Below are 20,737 nucleotides of genomic sequence, written 5' to 3'. Positions count from 1 at the left end.
AAATGGAGGCCGTTTAAGTCAACGCCCCACAGGTCGCAACGATGTCGTCTTCAAGAAACTGAAACATGGCCAGTTGCCTACGATACAGCACTTAGAATGAATGTTTTTTGTCACAAAGTAGTATGTGTTCCACTCATACCATCACAGAAAAATGAGAGCTGTAGAAATCATTGGAACACAAGAATGCAATGATACACATGTGCATTACAAGTATATGTAAACTTTTGACCTCAACTGTATTACTAATGACAGAAATACACTTATCACTCATCAGAAAAGGAAGTGCAGAGATTAAGTACAGCAGACCTTGCCAACGGTCTCTGCCTACAGCATCTCCCAATCAGCCAGCCAGACCAGCGGGAACAAACATCACCACAAGTGATGCTATTCCACTAACCAGCCAACTTTTGGCTGATGTAAGGATGCAGGATAATAAAATTGATGAAAAAGACTATAAATAAGGCTCACTCGGCAACGGCAAATCAGGGACTGTTGTGCCCACATCTTGAGACCTGGCTACATCCCAACAACCAGGATTAAGCTACTGCATTGGATGGGTGGACCATGCTCAGAGCCAACACAACAAGACTCTGGTAAGAGTAGGGCATGTGTTTACATCAATGATGCTTGGTGGTCAAACGCAGTTAAAGTAGACGGACAGTGTTTACTTAGTGTAGAGTTTTTAATGTTAAGATGTCAACCATATTTTCTCCAGTGTGTTTGTTGTTGCTGTGTACATCCCTCTGGATGAAAATTAAAAAAAAAAAGAAAAGGCATTACAACAATTGTATGAGATCAACAGCAGTTATATGACAAATTCTACTAGCATGCCTATCAGATCATATTTCTCTGCTTCTTCTGTCTACTTACTCCCAGTTGATAAAGAGGGTCAAACCATCAGTTAAAACTGTTAAAGTGTGGACATACTGTATGAAGCTATAGCAGCCCTACAGGACGGTTCTGAATGCACAGACTGACAAATGTTCAGAGACTGCTGCTGCCACTCAGGATAACAACATCAGTCTTGAGGATTATACATCTTTAGTGACATCATATATCAGCAAATGTGCTGATGATGTGGTGATCACAAAGACAGTGAGATCATTCCCCTACCAGAAGGCCTGGATGAATGGAGAGGTGAGGGCTCTGTCCTATCAGTCAGGTGACAGGGAAGCATACATCACCACCAGGGCAAGAGACTGAAAGCTGGCATCAAGGAGGCAAAGAGGAGACATCAACAGTGACTGGAGAAAGGGCCTCAACACCAACAGCACTAAAGGTATGTGGCAGGTGATTCAAAATGTCACAGGCTACAAAAGCAGGAGCACCTCCATCATGTGTGAGGCCATGCTGCCAAATGAGCTGAACACATTTTACGCTGGCTTTGCTCTGCTCAACAAAGACTCAGCTGTAAAGTCTACTCCACTTCCAGAAGACCGGCCATTGTCAGTAACCACAGTGGATGTGAGAAAAATCCTGCTGAGAGTGAATACAAATAATGCTGCTGGTCAAGATGATATACCTGGCCGTGTACTAAACACATGTGCTGATCAGCTAGCTGATGTTCTTACTCTTTCTTTCTCTAGACATTCATCATCCGGTCACCGAATAGCTCAGTTGGTAGAGCGGGCTTCCCAGCTCTGCAGCGGCCCAGGGTTCGAGTCCCGGCCTGGGGCCCCTTGCTACCTTTCACTCCCCCTCTCTCTCATCCTGTTCTCTGTCATCTCTCAAGCTGTACTGTCAATAAAGCCATATAAAGGCCAAAAAAAAATAATTAGGCCATACTGCACCTAAAAAGTCTGCTGTGTCTAGTCTTAAGCCCTTTCAAACTGAGATTCCACATTAGTGGCGCAACGAAGGCTGCCTCTACACTGCCTTTGTATTTTCGCTGTCGCCCCAGTGTCAATTTATACAGCAAGCTGGCATCGTGGAACCAAAACAGGCATGACGGTACAGATCATAAACCTGAGTTCTGTGATTTTTTTTGTGCACGTTTCCACCCAGTTGCCTGGCTCTCACTGTCGGGGACAGCAAGAGCCAGGCAGACTTGTTAGGAAAGACAGTGTGACAGCGAATTTTGACATTAACCTGAATTGAATATAATATTACGTACGAAACGTAATCTCTGAGCTTGAGTACAATGTTCTGCAACTTCCTCACAAACAAACCCCAGAGAGTTTGGATTAGCAGTCACACCTCCTCTACATCAGTGCTAAACACAGGAGCCCCCCCAGGGTTGTGTCCTCAAATGGAAAATGGAACAAGCACTTTTAAGCACCACTTCATTGACTGGTTGATCCAAGCACTTTCATTACCTTGATCAATTGTTTTAATCAAAGCACTTTCAAGTACTTCAAAAACCAGATCCAGAGACTCCAAACATGAAAATATCAGAACAAGGAATTCATTATTAAAAAGCCTAAAAAGCTGCTACATCATTAAAAGGGCAATCATTCAAAAACAGCCTGGCTAAATTGTTTTTAAATAAAAAAAAAAAAAATGTTTTCTTCTTTGGATTGGCTGGATTGCACCTGGTTTCTGGATCACACGTTTTCCCATTTTCCAAGAACACCAGACACAATCTTTGTCTACACTGAGTTAAATTAAGCAACCAGTCATCTTCTCTCTTTTTTATTTATTTTTTTACTTTTAAGTACTTTCCAGACATGTAGCAAGCCTGGTTTATTTGTAAAAAATAAAATAAAACCCTACTTTTAGATCCACTTGAGCTTCGGTCTCACCGATTGAAAAGGCTGATAGTAAAAATTAAATAGAAACATTGATTTTGTCCTAAATTTTGCCATATTAAATGCTGGTGTGACATAGGTCATAAGATTAAAAAATAAAATTGATCTCTTTTTCCCCAAGCAAATACCTGTGGCTGCTGATGGCTGCTTTGCAAAAGGGTCATTTTGGAACGGATCACCTACAGGAGACGAATCCAACAGAGAGGGAAGAGCAGGGGGAGAATAAAGAGGAAGAGAGGAGGAAGACATAGAAGACAGTCAGAGAGCAACTTAGGCTAAAAATAATATCAGCTGTATAGAAGACAGAAAGACAGAGAGGAGAGGAATAATGTGTGAAAAGGAAGGAGAGCAGAATAAATAGTTGACAGGAGAGAGTTAAGTAAGAAAAGAAAAAATATTGTAAGGAAAGAGAAAGCAGAACACTGAAAGATGGAGGGGGGCAGTGACAGTAAAAGGGGATGATAACCTTTGAATGGGTCTGTCTTGAATGGGTCTTCAGAGTGGAATGGGTCAGGAGGAAGCTCCTGAGGCTGGCTGTTAAACACCGATGGCTTCACTTTGAATGGATCCTCCTGTGGGTTAAAGAGAGACATGGAAAGAAACAGACAGATTTTTTAATTCATTCATACCATTGACTGAATAATAAATAGTGAAAGGAGCCAACATGACTTTACCCTAGTGTAATGTCACGACCAAAAACATGACTTCCATACAATACCTCCCTAAATATCTCAATACCAATACTAATGCAATACCATGGCTAAAACTTAAAACACCATTCTTTGGCCACTTCCTGGTTTTTAGACAGGAAAACAAGTATGTCAATGTGATCCTCAGTCAGCCTACTGCATCTCAGACTGCAAATAATGACTGATGTGCTGAACACTCTTTCTGAAGCAGAGCTTGAGGCTGGAATGCACAGGTACTGTCTGGCAAAATGTGTAAGAGTTGGAAGGGTGGCTCTGTGGTCCTTCCACCTGGTGAGGGGGTCTTCAGAAGCACTTATCCCTTCCATTTTGCTTCTACAATGAATTAACTTCTTCTCTATGGCTCTTTGATCTTCCTGTTGCAGCTACTCAATGGCTCATCTCTTCCTCCATGGTGAGAAAGACACCGATATTTGCATTAAAACTCTCCGAAAGGCATCAGGTGAAGCCTACATGTATTTGGACATATTGGCAATATTATCAAAAGAGTGGCAAACAATATACGGGGAAAAAAAGGGAGCAAAGAGCAGAAAAGGTATGAAGCAGCAACACTCCATGCAACGTTTCCAACACGTCTCCTCACCTGCTGTGATTTCTCCAGACATTAACCTGCTCTACTCAGACATGGGCTTAATCAGTCATTAAACTGATGCTGTTCTCAGGAACTAGCAGGGTAAAGTCTGCTAGTTAGACTAATTTGGACATCTGCATTCACACATACAGCTTGTCAGGATAGTATCCGGAAAAGGTCAGAAATTAACTGGGGACAGCTGGGGACAAAAGCTGTTTCCCTTTGTTGAAAAACATTGATTCTTGGGTCAGTTGTTAGGGTTAGGGTAAGTCTCCAAGAAATGAAGGTACGTCTGTGTAAATCCCCCCAAAGTAACATAAGTAAGGATGTGTGTGTGTGTGTTTGTGTCTGTGTGTTTGCAACATTTCTTCACGTGCCATCATGAGCCTTGTTATGGTTCTTTAGGAGATCCGCACATCATTTCATAGGAAATCCTGAGTTCCATTCCACTGTTGATCCTAAGAGCTGTTTGCCAGGTGTGGAAGGGACTGAGCCAAGGTAATGACTTGGTTATGAGTAAGGTAAATAAACACAGAGCTAAATTGTGGGATTTGATCAGTGCAACTCACTCCAAGTCTGCATTTAACAAGATGGAGATGTTGGACAAAAAAAAAATAACCAAGCTTTTAGATAAAGACAATTCTAATGACAGAAATAACAGCTAAGGACCTGGCATGCTGCATTTGGCAAACCGCTGGTAAGCACCGTGTGGTACTAGAATACATTTGTCATAAGACAGACATAGCTTCTTTATAGAATAGGGCAGTGCGTAACGAGTGTGTGGTGGAGCGAGAGAGCTAGCGGCAGAAAGTGACTCAGAATACAAGCGAAGCAGAGAGGATGAAAGTGAGCAGTTAGTTGTTAGTTTAACAGTAAGTGTACAGTGTAGGTTACAGCTGTCAGTGAATACTATCAGGCTGCAGATTCTCAAGACCAAAGTAAATCTCCCATTTTTGGTTTCACAACTGCTAGAGAAGCCCACACATGGCAGTATTTAGGTTTACACAGACAAAGAGAAAAAGGATCACACAAATAGACATTTACATCCATTTGACCTTATCAACTTCCAAATATCAATTCTGACTCCAGCCTTCAACGGGACTCAATATGTGCCATCCACAATCAAAAATTACATTCTGTTCCTTCCTATTCCTATAGACATCCTTTTCGAGAAGTCCCCCTTTACCCTTCATAAAGGTTTATTATTGTCAAACTACATCTATATAGTCCTGATAAAGCAGATTAACAGATTTTCAATGTTAAGAAGAAGAAGAATCTTTATTTGATCAAATATTAAGAAAAATAAAGGAAAACTAGTCAGAAGAGGTATTTTCCAATGAACACATGATAGGCAGTTCTCTTCTGTGAGCTCAACTGTATCATTCATGCTTTTTCATTTAAATACATTCTGGTCTGTTAAAAGCATGTCAGTAAGAGGTTTCCCACTGTTACAGGTGTGTGTGTGTGTGTGTGTGTGCCTATCAAAGCAGAATTGTAGTAGAGATCCTGACCTGTGCTGATCTCACCATGGCTGGAAATCCTCCGTTCTCTCTGTCACTGAAGCCCTCGCTCATGTCGGCCAGGTTGGTCATACTGCCTCCATGGGTTCCATTCAAGGTACTGTTGTACTGCTCAATGCTTTTAGACACTTCCTGCTGGCTGTCCTGAATCTGGGACAGCTTACTACGAGCCTGCGGGACACACGTGGGCACGCGTGCGTGCGCACACACACACACACACACACACACACACACACACACACACACACACACACACGTAACAGTGGGAAGTATGGATACTCCTCACTCATCACGGATGTCTTTGATATGAGCAGCTATCATCAGAGCACCTAACCCACACATAAACATGCACTCACAAAACTGACACATCTTTGATAACAGCTGTCACACCTCATTCCTGTCTTTGGTATAACACAGTGTCCAACAGCAGTGTTGACAGCAGCAATACAGAGGAGCTGCAACAACTTCACTTCAATGAAGACGTCATGGGGAATACATGTCCAAACATTGATAGATAAGATAGGTTTTATTTGTCCAAACTGTCTTTTAGATTTCTTCCTCCACCCTAATACCATGGAGCTGTACCTCTGATACCTGAAACATTTACATTAGTTTTTCTGTAATAACCAAACATTAATGGTCAGTTAATAGCAAGTTACATAAGACTATGTCAAAACCAAGTATATGGTCAGTGTGTGAAATTATAGCCAACTTACACCAGGAGAGTGAGTAGCAGTGTTGTTAATGAGAATTCCTGAATATGAAATGCTTATCTGCAATTTTCTGTAAGTCCCAGTCATATTTTTGTTAACCTGTATTGATGTAGTAGATCACATGACATGGTTAAGCTCCGTTTGAGTTTAAAATGAAAAAAAAAACGAAGGTTATAAATGCAGTGTGAACAGTACTTTCCACTCATATCTTGGGATGTCAAATTTTAATTCAAACTCTTCTAACTTTCTGTTTGAGCCGCTGCTCTTTCTATCTGCAGCTGTCTCTTGGTTTTTTTTGACTCCCTCTGAGTGACCAAGTGTTTGTTATTGATGGGATGCTTTAACTGTGCCATCTCCTCACCACAGCCCTCTGACCACATGGAGAACTATTTTCTCTCCCACTCTTCTCTCTGCTGGGCTTGACTGCAAATGAAGATGGTAAATCAATTGTATTACAGAATGAGTAAACATATAGTTTTTGAAGTAAAGTGCTACATTTAGCTGTTCCTGTGTGTCCAGCTAGTGCTCTGAGAATAAACAGAATATAATGATATATACTATGTATGTGCTGCCCACACAATGTCTCTAGCCACTAAAATCAAGACTAGGTCAAAACAGTATTCAGTGGTAGAGTTTATGATATAAATTCCTGGATATGAAATGCTCATGTGCACAAAAACAGTAGAATATTCCTTTGTCAGCGCACAGTAATTTAGGAATGACTTGACTTGTTTTTACATTCACAAGTTATATTCAAAGAGGCTGAACATGAAAGGACAAGTGTATTATACTTTTTAGAAGTTTCTACCATAACTTTTGATGCTTGTCACTATTGGACTCAGTTGCAAATGATATGAATCCAAGCTGATTACAGTTCTTAAATATCCACTTATTTACAGCCTTGAGTGTTCTTGATACTCAGCAGACAGACTTTGGGCTTCCTCCTCAAATAATTACGTGCTGGCATTAATTCAGGGTGCTTTATCGTAGGCAGCTGGACTTGTTTCAGTTTCTTGAAGACCTTTCACCTCTCATCCAAGAGGCTTCTTCAGTTCTAACTAACTGGAGGGGAGTTGCAGGCTTTTAAACTCTGTGTGGGAGTGTCCTTACAGAGTCGTTAAGGACACCTGTGGGTCGTCGACCCAACCGGACTTCATGTGGGTTTGTTAGGGCTAGGTGAGCCCAGGTGTGAATGGTTGTTAAGCTGTCTGGGGAGAGAACTCAGTACAGCATTGTAGGTGGGTGATAAGTAATGTCTTAAGCCACCTCCTCTGTTCAAAGGCGGTCGTTCCAGTTTGAAGAAGAAGAAGAATAAGAAGAAGAATACTTTATTTATCCCCAAAGGGCAATTCAGTTTCTACAGTGGATGTCACCGTCATGAAAAACATTCATACAACATAAATCATACAGGGGGCGCTAGTGAGCTGGCGATGGAGTAAGACCTGTAGCGTGGAGCTCCTGCCTAACTTTTCGAAAAATATTATTTTAAAGCACACTTTCTGCAGATTTGTTGTATATTTCATTTACTTCTGTAACCGGAACACCCTGGAGCAAGTTTGAACTGTGCACGTAACTTCAATGGCGACCAAGCTCCGTAAATATAAATATGGCGGCCCTACGAGCGCTAGGCCCGAAACCACCGCGGCTCGGGGTGACAAGGACAGCGGTGAGGAGACAATCGCGTCACAGCCAGAGTCAGAAATGGATCCCGAGGGCCTGAAAGCGGACATCATCTCCTCACTGAAGGCAGACATCTCCGTCATTATTAGGGCCGAGCTAAAGAATGCACTCACTGATGACTTTAATTTCCTTAAAAACGAGCTGAAAGAAGTCAAGTCTGAAATCGCTAACAGCACCGCAGCCATCCGCTCCGACATGGACAACATGAAGGCCGCCATCAGCGACATGGAGGGAGGTTTGTCAACTTGGTCGGGTGAGGTTACCGCGCTACAGGCGACGGTTGCTGAACTCAAAACGGAGCTGGCTAATCTGAGGGAGAAGACAGAGGACATGGAGGGACGAATGAGACGGTGTAATGTTCGTATCGTGGGAGTGGCGGAGGAGCCTGGCTCCTGCTCCACTGCTTCAGTCTCTAAGCTACTGAAGGAAGTTCTGCGTTTGGATAAGGATATTCTGGTTGATCGTTCTCACAGAGGACTTGCACCGAGAAAGCCTAATGGAAAACCCCGGGTCATTGTCGCCAAGCTGCATTATTATCAGGACTGCATTGATGTACTGCGCCGAGCCAGAGAGGGAGGCCCACTCCGGTACAAGGGAGACCCAGTGGCTATATTTCCAGACTACACCGCGAGTGTCGCTAAGGCCCGGGCTGCGTTCAACAACGTCAGGAACCTACTCCGAGGTCGACAGGAGATCCGCTATGGGATTATGTTCCCAGCTCGACTCCGCATCTCCTACAACGGAGATAACAAAGACTTCCTGGACCCGGAGAAGGCGATGGCCTATGCTAAGACTATTATCCCGGAAGCGGAAGTTGCAAAGTGAAAGCAGTGAGGTTTTGTTCTCACCTCCTTTCTTTTGGATGGATACTAGAGTGTGGACGGTTTGATAATCCCACTTTAAAGATCATTTACTTACTTACTTCTCTACTTGTATATTCTTAAATGACACAATACACCATCGTTCTCTTATACTACGGGGTGAGTACACATTTTTGTCAATGTTAATTTTCATTTACATATGTGCTTATACATGTAATCCCACACCGATTGCTTAAAAATGAATGAGTTGGCAAGATCATTTGCCAGTGTATTACATGTCATGGCTCTCACACCCAAACTTGGTTTGTTATTTGGTTATTTTCTTTGACTTAAAGATCAATATACAGATGATCCCTCAGTTAAGTGGCACCTGTGGATATTTTTGTTCAGATATATGTATATTGGTACATGCCTAGAGATGTTTATTTATTTATCATTTACATTTTTTAAGGGAGGGAAGGTATATGTGTATATATATATATATATATATATATATATATATATGTATATATGTGTGTATTTTTTTTTTCTCTTTCTTTTTCTTAATTACTTACTCTTATCTATTTAATTTTTATTTTATTACTAAAGATATTGCTCCATATGCACTAATAGTCGTTTAAAGACTTGCTGCGCTTTTACTCCAACGAGTACAAGGTTGGGCAGGGGCCAGCCTACTTGACACTAAGTTGTTCCCCATTACCATCACTTAATGTGTGGTTGTGTTTACGAAGGGTATTGCAGCCGCCGTGTTCAGTCAGGTGGCAGGGGTTGGGAACCTACCAGACCTATTTTATTTGGTTGTATTTTTGACAATCTTCCATGTTTTAAACTCTGTCTTGTTGAGGTTTTGGGATGTACTTGCAGAATATTGACCATCATGACTCCTAATGGCTAATTCAAGTAATTTAGGAATGATTTCAGGGTGCATAGTTAACTTTGTAAGTTGGAATGTGAAGTCTCTGAACCATCCTGTTAAACGTAGTTAGTCATCTTAAAGCTGATATTGCATTCCTCCAGGAGACTCATCTCCGCACTGTTGACCAACACAGATTGAGAGGTGGATGGATAGGACAAGCATATCACTCCAACTTTGGTTCTAAAGCAAGGGGAGCAGCAATCCTAATTAGTAAGAATATTCCTTTTGTAATGTCTGGCACTGTATCAGACCCTTTGGGGCGATATATTATTGTAGTGGGTCGACTGTATGGACTCCCAGTTATTTTAGCTAACATTTATGCCCCTAATTGGGATGATCATACCTTTTTCACGAACACCTTCTCTCGAATCCCTAACATGGATTCACATCACCTCATTCTAGGTGGGGATACAAATTGTGTACTTTCCCCAAATTTAGACCGTAGCTCCTCTAAAACTTCATCCGAATCAAAGTCAGCACAAACGATTCAGCTTTTTCTTCAGGCTTATGGTGTAGCTGATGTCTGGCGTTTCCTCAACCCTACATCTAGGGGCTATTCCTTTTTTTCCCCAGTCCACAAAACGTTTTCACGGATAGATTATTTCTTTATTGACAAGAAACTCCTTCCAATGGTAACTGCCTGTGAATATCAGTCTATAGTTATTTCTGACCATGCTCCCTTGAATATGAAGTTACGCATTCCCAGTGCAGATTCCAGCTATCGTCCATGGAGACTTAACCCGCTACTTCTCTCAGAAGATACTTTTGTAAATTTTATTAACGCAGAAATTAAATTATTTCTCGCCCACAATCAGACACCGGGAATGTCATTCTCCACAGTGTGGGAATCGCTGAAGGCATACTTAAGGGGACAGGTTATCTCTTACTGTGCAATGCGGAAGAAAGCCAACACCAAGCGCCTTAAGCAGCTGACAGATGATATTCTTAAACTGGATATGAGGTATAGCCACTCGCCCTCGGACGATATACTCAAACAACGCCTATTGCTTAAAACATAAATCATACATACATGGACATATTATAATAAATAAAACAGAACAGATCATTGCACACATTTCTGGCTCAGTTCTCTGCATTTAGCAGCCGAATGGATGAAGGCACAAATGACCTGGAATACCGACAGGTCTTCCCAAGAGGCTGCTTATATCACCGTCCTGATGGCATCAGCACAAATTCTTTGTGAAGGGTGTGTTCCTGATTAATATGCCTTTTGCCTTTTTACGGACACGTCTCTCCCAAAGAGAGTTTAGATCTGTCATTTGTGTACCTATGATTTTAGAGCAGACATTTACAATTTTATTTAGACATAGATGGATTCTTTTACTCCTCTTTCAAACCATCTGTCTTCTCTGACCAAGATGTTTACATTGTTGTCCTCAAAGAAATGATTTTTCTCCTTCAGATATAAGTGGACAGCAGAGTCTTGACCTGAGGAGTTGGCCCTCCTGTGTTTTGCCATTTGTTTATGGAGAGGTTGTTTTGTCTCCCCAATGTACAAATCTGTGCAGTCCTGGCTGCATTGAACAGCATAAACAACATTACTCTGTTTATGCCTGGGTGTTTTGTCCTCAGGATGGACAAGTTTCGGCCTCAGCGTGCTGGTTGGTTTGAAGTACGGCTGCCTGATAAATCAAATTTTCATCGTCATCGCAATATGAACATGTGCAATAAACACATCACAAAAGACTGCCTGACACGCGATGAATAAGAAAAATCATTTTGTTTACACGCGCCATGCATGCACCGTGAGCATGCCAACATTTAGCCTATTAGATGGAGCCCTGGATACAAGGGCTAATCAGATGAAGCCCCAGCTAGCCGTTAGCTACCCTGACAAAATTAATCGGCATCAGTTTGGTGGTGATTGCCAGGTTATGATGGCTGAGGGAGGAGAAAAAAGCAATGAAAATGTGGTCAATGAAGACCTTGTGGTGAAAAGAAACAGCACTTCTGCTATATGGACTTATTTTGGATTCAGGAGAGACGACGTGTTACAAACACAGATACTGCGTGAAACATGCCGAGCAGTTGTTGCAACTTCTAGAGGAAACACAACCAACCTCCATCACCACCTGCAATACGACCATAAAGACCTACACAGACAATTCAAAACTAACGTTAGCCAAACCACAACACCACAAACGTCTAGTAGCAGCAAATCTAAAACCTTGCCATCATTGCAACAAGTCAATTTCTCAGAGTTTTGCCAGTGTGACTCCTTATGATAAAACGTCCAAACGCCACAGAGAAATAACAAACGCCATAACTCGCTATTTGGCTAAGGACATGATACCTGTTTAGGGGCGGCTGTAGCTCAGTGGGTAGAGCAGGTGACCAGCGGCCTTCAGGTGACCAGCGACCTTCTGGTCGCTGGTCACCAGAAGGTCGCTGGTTCGAACCCCGGCTCCCCTGGGCGGAACTGAGCCACATGCCGAAGCATCCTTGAGCAAGATGCTGAACCCCGAAATTGCTCCTGATGTGCAGTTGGCACCTTGCGAGGCAGCCTCTGCCATCAGCGGGCCCTGCGATGAGCTGGCGACTCATCCAGGGGTGTAACCCTGGCCTTCACCCCTTGAGTACTGGATTAGGCCCCAGGAGCCCCGCAACCCCCCGAGAGGGGGGGATAAAGCGGCAACACCCCGCGACCCAAACAGGAAAAGATGAGATGAGATGATACCTGTTAACACAGTGACCAAAGATGGTTTTGCGAGTTTGGTAAAAAAAATTTAACTGAAGATACCAGATTCCATCACGGAATTATTTTAGCCAAGTCGCTATTCCAAAAATGTACGACACATGCAGGGAGACAGTGTTATCAGAACTGGGTCAAGTAGAACACTACGCCTGTACCACAAATCTTCGGTCCAGTCGAACAACAGAGCCATACATCAGCCTCAGTGTACACTTTCTGGACCAAGACTTCGAACTAAAAATGCGGTGTCTACAGACAGCCTACTTCCCCGGAGAACACACCGGAGAAAACGTCACGTGTGGACTACGTTAGCCGCATTGCCTGTGTTGCTGGGCTTTGCAAAAAATTGGTGGGACATTTCTTCCACAGCTGGAAGCAGAAGATGGCGCTGAAAGAAGCACAACAGGAGCACAACCTCCCAGAGCACTCACTCATCACAGAATGCTCAACCAGGTGGGGTTCGAGGCAAAAAATGATGGAGAGGGTGTTGGAGCAGCGGCGGGTCATATGTGATGTCCTCTCGGCAGACCGAAAAACAAGGCATCTGGTTCCCTCCTGGCAGGACCTAGATGTACTTGAGTCTGCAAACCTGGCATTACACCCTTTGCAAGAATTTACTGATGCTCTTTCCGGGGAAAGCTATGTGAGTGTTTCGTATGTGAAACCAGTCCTTCATCTCTTGAAGACATCAGTTCTTGCCGAAAAGGAAGATGACACCGATTTAACAAAGACCATTAAAGTGAGAATCCTGGATTACATGAATACAAAGTATGATGACCCAGCAACACAGGAACTTCTGGACACTGCATCGTTCATGGACCCCAGGTTCAAGGTCAGCTACATCAGCAGCGAAACAGTCCAAGACATCACGACCAGGGTGATTTCAGAAATGAAGGAAACAGCACGGAAGGTAATTAGGTTATACATTTTAATGACATGATGCACTGGTGGGATAAGATGTCACATACTGTAATCAGATGGTGCTTTATCTGAATGTGAATTGTGTATTTTTATATGTATCCTTAAAGGATAACTACCGTTTTTTACAACCTTGACCTTATTTCTAGCAAAATATATGATCATTTACTCACCCAGATAACTTTGGTGTCATTTGGCATCGTTCGGACGAAATTAGATCCAGTGTAGCACCGATATATCCATATAATGCGAGTGATGGGGCACCGACACTAGGGCTGCCACAAACGATTATTTTGATAGTCGACTAATCACCGACTATTTTTTCGATTAGTCGACTAATCGGATCATACGTAAATTGAATGTATAACATACAGTTTATCGCACCAGCATGCAGCTGCTCTTATATAACAATCATTAGCTTTCAGCTTGAAGTGTTTAAGGTATATGCTAACTACTAGTGACATAGGCCTTAATAAACTCTCCCTTGACATTCTAATGCACCTGTACATCAGAAACAATAGGAGTGATAGGTACAGTAGGATATGCAATAATTAACTACTGCATACATCTTGACAGCTCTACTTTACACTGTTGATTTGTATAGTCCCAACAGACATGTCCAGTGATTTTCAGCTTTCTGTGTTTACATGTGTCTGTTTTGATGATACAAGTCAGCGGTCCTGAAATGTGTGTTTCTCTTCTATAAAACACATTCTGCATCGCGGAGGCAACGTCTTTCCACTTAGGGCTTCCTTCACCTTTGAAACGGGGCAGAGCTCCGTGGGAAACAGCTCCACGGACATGCACGGGGGGAAAAACGCCGTCGCCGTCGCACCGAATGCACGCGGCTACACGCCGCTTTGGGTTGTGAGCGCACATGTCGCGCGTCTACATTGGAAACTAATAGGTAGGCTATTATCAGTATAATCAGAGGCAACCATGAATGAGTTCGCCTCAGTTTCACGTGATTGTCACTGTCAGCCTGTTCATTTTACTGACCCGAGCTGAGACGCACCCCCCCAAACAAAAAGTCTTCGGATCTGAACGATTCACACAAGTCTCCTAATTGGCCACGAAAAAAGCGAGTTGCGCTTTTCGGCGCGCTGTTTGCATCCCTGAATATAACAACAGTGCATTTTGTGCTCAGTGCTCACAACTGTATTCAACTTTACTACACTCTGACTCTATATAATCCCAAACTGCACAAGGCTCTTGTTCTTAAGTCTAATGAATCAAATCGTCATCGCTAATGTTAACGTTTACAGCTATCAATATGAGTAAGTAGTAAGTTAGCTCTCTGTTTACGCTAATGTTAGCCGCTAACTAGCCAGTTAGCTTAACGAGACGACGGTTCCTCTTCATCGTCGTTGTCAGCAACAACGTGCTTCCTTTTCAGGAGCTCGTGCATCACACTTGTGCTGCCGTGAAAGGCAAGTTCTGTCTTGCAGATATTGCATTGCACACTTTATTCTTTTGTTTTCTTAAAATGCTCCCACACTTTTGAGCTCCGTTGCCGCCGGGTAGCCATGATACCAGAGAGCCCGTCTGGTATAACTTCAGGTGACACCACGGCTGACCCAGATTACCACTACTGCGCATGTGTGTCAAGGACAGAAAGGCAGACGCGACAGTGGAAGGTGCCGCAGCAGTTTTGAGAGAGAAAACAAAGTTAAAAAAAAAAAAAACGACGTGTCGACTATTAAATTAGTTGTCGACGATTTTAATAGTCGACGTAATCGTGACTAGTCGACTAATCGTGGCAGCCCTAACCGACACACAGCCTCTATATAACACATTATCTGCCACGAAACTAGTTAATTTCACCAATATTTTGTCATGATACGCTAGTGCTATTCCCCTCTGAGTCCGGGCTTGTCTATTGTCAACATCCGGGGTCTGTAGGTTGACCTACTACCTCTGACCATGTCATCTCTGAGCTGCGCGCGCACCCGCGACAGCCCGGCTTGTTTACTTGTAGCTGCTACTGCTAGTTTGACCCCGGATGTTGATAACAGACGAGCCCAGACTCAGAGTGGTTTCTGCTGGTGCGACCCCCCTCAGGCTGCAGAGATGTCACCATTCATTCTATTAACCGTTTTTCTACCACTTAACTGAGTTCAGAAACATTATTTTTAAGGTCGAAAAACTACCTAGTGTTGCTTTAAATTTAAGGTAAGACAAGGATTCATTTCTATGATGTTTTTGGTACATGACACTCTGAGCTGCTAGAACACCCCCAGGTGTCAAATCTTTGGTGGGCTTTGATGAATCATAAAAAGGGCCAGGGGGAGTATGTCATAAAAATCAAACCGACTAGAAGCAGTGAGACTGTATATAATGACAGAGGAAATGATCAACTCTCCATGTGACCTTCCGACTGGAGCGGGAAGCAGAGCACAGCACCATCATGTGGTCGTTCCATTCAGGAGAATATAATTGTCTCAGGCCTTAACATATTGGATATTATGGAGAGAATGGAGACTACATCATGTATCATGCACATGTGTGGTGTCCGCCTAATGCCAGGCTATGTAGTAGTTGGTGGTTAAATGTGTGAGTGAGATGAGTGGCAGGTAGGAAACAAACCACAGCAGCAGAGGCTAAATGAAAACTACAAACACACACACAGCTTCATGTTGTGTTCTAGTTCCTCTAGTGGTGCAGGGGGCCACATACTGTCTTCAGTGGTAATAAATTGTAGATTTGTGCAATGGTGCCCCCTGTTCATACTTGTGTTGACCCTACTGTTTTTTACCTGGTTGATCTCATCCTGCGTGGCCTTCAGAGACTTGATGATGGTCTCCAGTTGGATCTTGCCAGCAGCCAGGCTCTGCTCCAGCTGGTTCTCCTCCTGCTGCAGTCGGCCCAGGTCAGCCTTTGCCCGGCTCAGCTCCTCCTCCTGGCTCTGCAGGTCTGACTCCTGGGAGTGGATCTGACTCTGGAGGGTTGAGATCTGGAGGCAGAGGAAGGTGGGCTCTAAAATGAGCGCCTGCTTTAAAATTAATTCTGCACTAGCTGGTCATTTCTTGAAGCCATATACTGCCACCACGTGCCACAAAAAAGCAGGCGCTAAATTTCAGAGCCCACTTTACTTTCCTCCCTTTGACACCCTCTTTGTTGCCTCGTGGCAATTATGGCATTTAACAATTAACAACATTAACAATAAACACATTCCATCAATGTATTGTCACTATTTATGATACAGTGACAAAGTTCTTACAACACCTCACAGAGGTGGAAACTTTCTGCCTTGTTTTTAGTTTCCCCTGTGTCCCCAAGAGCTCTTCCTCACCATCTGAGACTCTTCCTGGCACTTCATCCGGACTTCATTCAGCATGTCCTCTAATTTATGTTTCTGCTGGTCCATCTCGTCCAGGCGCTCCTGGGCGTCTTGTTTCTGAGCCTCCAACTCCTGCAGGCTGGCTGTCTCTCTGTCGAGGTCATTCTGCATCTCCTGCCATGTGCCAAATTCAGGTGTCAACCACATAAGAAATCAAGTGGTCAGATAAATCCAAGCGGTTTAGTGCAGTACACCCAGGAGTGTCACAACTTCCATTCCAATGAAAAATTTACTGAAATGAGCTTTCTGTTTCAAACATCGAAATTAAAAGCAGGATCAGGGGTTCTCCCTGAATATATTTTCTCTCGACCTCCACCTCCTTTCATCCAAAGAAAAAAAACACTTAAAGCTGGCACAGCTAGCTTAGCATTAGCCTGCAGCTAGCTTAGTGTCACCCATAACTCAGACACTTCTCTTGTGTGATGAAGACGATCAGCTGACTGGTACGGGAGGAAACTGACAGTGTCAGAGATGTTGGTTTATTTTCTTTTTCAGAGATCCTTTATTGATTGGTTTGTGAAGAGTTTTGTGAAACTGAACTTTCTAACAAACTAAATTTCAATCTTTATTTTGGTAGATATTATTTGAACCTGCTCCTGTTATGATAAGACGTTCAGTCCAGTGTGCTATTAGCATACTTCTTTTAAAAGTAAAAGAGTATGATTTCAGTTTACTTTTTATGTACTTATCAGAGAAAAACTTTCCAACGTTATACTACAGTATACTTGGTTTATACTGACAGGTATGCAAGTCTAAGTTTATTGGCATTTCATACATTATATTTATACTAAATCTTTGATCGACATATACTTAAGTATAATAAAGTATTCTTGCTTTATGCAGAAAGCTTCTAATGTTAAAGACTGTAATCATACTGTGTGTTTGTTGGTTATGTTTTGAACTGGGCTGTTGACTAGTTGTGTTCTCAAAGTTTGCTAATCTTACACCTAAAGAAAACTTAAAGTATACATTTATAATCTAAAAAGTGGGCCAATTCACTCCCAAGAAGTATTGAAGTAGGACACATATAGAAGTAGGTAATATACTACTAGGCATTGATATATTGATAGTGGAATCATAATTAAACTGAACTTGAAGTCTACTTCTTTTTTTTTTACGGTAACCCTAATCTGCATAGAGACACCAGAATAAAGTCAAGCTGTAGAATATCTTTGTAAAGAAGAGTTTAGAACAGGCATGTCCCAACTATTCCACAAAGGGCCGTGTGGCTGCAGGTTTTCGTTCCAACCACCCAAGAGCACACACTTTGACCAATCAGCTGTCTGAAGACTGAGATCAGCTGATTACATGAGTCAGGTCGGGTGTGCTTCTGTTTGGTTGGAAAGAAAACCTGCAAGCACACGGCCCTTTGTGGAATAGTTGGGACATGCCTGGTTTAGAATGTAAATGACAGTTATCAGGACATAAACCAGTGATCTGTTTAAAAAATTTTAATCAAAAATCAAATCATGAATTTGGACAATTGTGACACCCCTAATTACATACACACTGCAGCCACTGGCTCGATATATACACACAGTGGCCGCGTTTCCCAGATTCGATCGTTCTTAAGGACTTAAGAAGGCTCTTAAGAAGGGTTCGGCTAAGAAGGAGCGCTAAGATACGGGTGTTTCCCAGATGCGTTCTTAACTGCCTTCTTAGGAGAACCTTAAGATCAAGCCAAAGAAGCTTCTGAAGAAGCTCTTAGTGGGAGCTGTCCACCGCGCTGCTGCTGTGCTGAATCAATCGATGCCAGGCAGATCGATCACCCACCTCTTTATCAGCGCATAAGTGCGTGTGTGTGTGCGCGCGCTGTCAGACCGGGCTGTCCAGGCAAAGAGATCCAACGGCCGTTGGATCTCCGCACGGGGCAGCCGGTACTTTGCCTGGACAGCCCGGTCTGACAGCACGTCCAGTGGGGAGAAGTGCTGACGCACGTATGCATTTATGTAAACCGTCTGGCTTCGCGCACGGCGACGCTGTTGGTTCGCAGGGAGAATGTGCTGTATTGCAGCCATGGTTTCTCACACGCGCGGACTTTGGCAACGCAGAGTAGCAGGGGAAGCCTCTCTGGATGAGGTTCAGCTGAGTTTAATACATCTGTTCCCTTGATATCTGTGAAATGCCACAGGGTTGTTGTTTTTTTTATGTGTAGTACTATAAACTCATATATGCAGATGTTGCGGAAAAGTTAAACGTGTAATTCAATAAAAAGGTTTTTTTTCATCTACCATTTTCTTATTTGTTTTTCTTGCGCCAGTGGTCCGCAGCTATGAGCGCATTTCAACACTGAGCATTGTTTTATTATTTCGCAAAGTGGAGGATATAAATTTCCCTGACGCGCTTGATCACTGAGCATTTGGTCGCTAAGAAGGCTGTTAAGAGTGGGTCAGCTCGATCTTACATTTCCTTCTTAGTGAAAGATCTTCTTAAGCTAAGAGCGACTCTGGGAAACACATCCTTCTTTCACAGCGTTCTTAAGAGCGCTCCTAAGAAGATCTTAGCACTTAAGAGCTTCTTAACGAATCTGGGAAACGCGGCCAGTTTATGTTATGTTGGTACATGTAAGGCAAGGAGCATTGACTATGGTTTCTCTGATCTTTGTGTAATGACTGAACTGAAATGAAAGGAGTCCACATTAAACCATGCTAAGTGTTCATACTACAGCTGACTGACAAGTGAACAAGGAGTCCTCACCTGCACCTCTGCACTCTTATGTCTGATGGCCTCCTCTGTGTCCCTGATGTCCTGCTCCAGAGTGTACTTCTCCCTAACACACACACACACACACACCAAATGCACAAGGGTGCACACCGACAGATGCCACAATTATGCTTGGAGACAAGAATGATAATGCCAAACTACCAACCCTCTGCTGTGTGTGCACATCAACATGTCAGAGTAACAAGACACTGGACTGGAATTCTATCAAATCCACAACGTCACAAAGAAAGATCACTGCACGCTCCACGTTCCACTGCTCGGGAACAGAAGGACAGGAACTGCTGTGAGTGACCTGATAAACAAAAGAGTACACCTTTCTACATTATTAATAATGAATCACTAATCACATTATTAAATTAGTTAATTGATGGTGTAATTGAAAAGGTCTTTTAAAACAATTGTGCACATCTCTTAAAGCCTGTTATTATTTTCTCCCTTTTATAGATCTGTGCAGAAATCAGTGGGAGAAGAAAGTGTGTGACAGACTGTGACAAATAAGAGTTTTAATGTTTGGGAACAAGCTAACACGGTGTGCTAACAACTTGATCAGATGGCAGTTTCTGAATGCACACTTCTATTATCAAGTCTCTTGTAACAAACAGCATTTGATTCCACCAAAGTCATTCTGACCACTGGGTGTCAGACTGCTTAAAGGCTAGGTCCTATAACAATAGTCAGATGCCCATATGAACATTGAAAGAGATTAGCTTGATGTAATCGTTACTCCTCGTCATACTGGCCCTGAAGAGAGTAGTTTTAATTAAGTGATGATGTCCTCATGATCACGATGATGTCCTTGAAGCTAATTTGAGTCTTGAGCAGTCTGTGTTAAACAATTCATTCACTGTAACTGAAAGTATATAAACAGGTGATCTTTTAATGGCCAGTATGAAAAGGAGGAATATTTCAATATCCATACAGACACCTGACTGTTGTTTTAAGACTGACTTGATCTAGAATTAGCGCCTTGTGTTTGTATGCCTCACCAGTCAAGATGCAGTTTACATCCATGTCTGTCAAGGGGTCGACAATATAAATGGCCCGGTGGCCCGGACGTACTTTTAAAACCATCAGGGCCACCAGAACGCTCCAAGCACTGGCCCGGTGGGGCCAGCATGGATTAAAGTTCTCCGTCGCTACGACGGATTTCCGTCATTCAAACTTAACAGAGGCGACTTGTGAAATCAATGTAGATCGGAGAACTGTCGGCTGATTTTTATTGACAGATTGTCACACTCTACAGCCAATTATATCTTTAACAGCGTGTGCTCGCCTGACCAATGACAGTGTAGTGACCCACACAGGGCGGGATCTCAACACGGAGCGGCGCTAAAGTTTAGCTGCTTAGCTAGCAAGGACTCGTCGCG

General features: G+C 42.9%; 1 protein-coding gene across 10 annotated transcripts in view; it reads right to left on the bottom strand.

Moving 5' to 3' along the window:
- The window catches only part of LOC311259134 (epidermal growth factor receptor substrate 15-like 1), a 100,699-nt gene that overhangs the window by 38,220 nt on the left and 41,742 nt on the right, over positions 1-20,737 (bottom strand). For 6 of the 10 annotated variants that reach the window (XM_084356032.1, XM_084356025.1, XM_084356026.1 and 3 more), the window contains 6 exons: positions 19,344-19,416; positions 16,599-16,760; positions 16,062-16,259; positions 5,537-5,716; positions 3,214-3,319; positions 2,876-2,926 (listed from right to left, as the gene is read on the bottom strand). In XM_084356032.1, the coding sequence (XP_084212158.1) occupies positions 2,876-2,926; positions 3,214-3,319; positions 5,537-5,716; positions 16,062-16,259; positions 16,599-16,760; positions 19,344-19,416 (770 nt within the window). The remainder of the gene's footprint in view (positions 1-2,875; positions 2,927-3,213; positions 3,320-5,536; positions 5,717-16,061; positions 16,260-16,598; positions 16,761-19,343; positions 19,417-20,737) is intronic. The other 4 variants (XM_084356027.1, XM_084356030.1, XM_084356034.1 and 1 more) reach the window with 3 other exon arrangements.

The sequence above is a fragment of the Pagrus pagrus genome (genome assembly GCF_965226575.1).
Source record: "Pagrus pagrus genome assembly, chromosome: 6".
Classification (NCBI taxonomy): Eukaryota; Metazoa; Chordata; class Actinopteri; order Spariformes; family Sparidae; genus Pagrus; species Pagrus pagrus.
The sequence above is the reverse complement of the archived record's forward strand: the minus strand, read 5'-3'. Positions and strand labels throughout refer to the sequence as shown.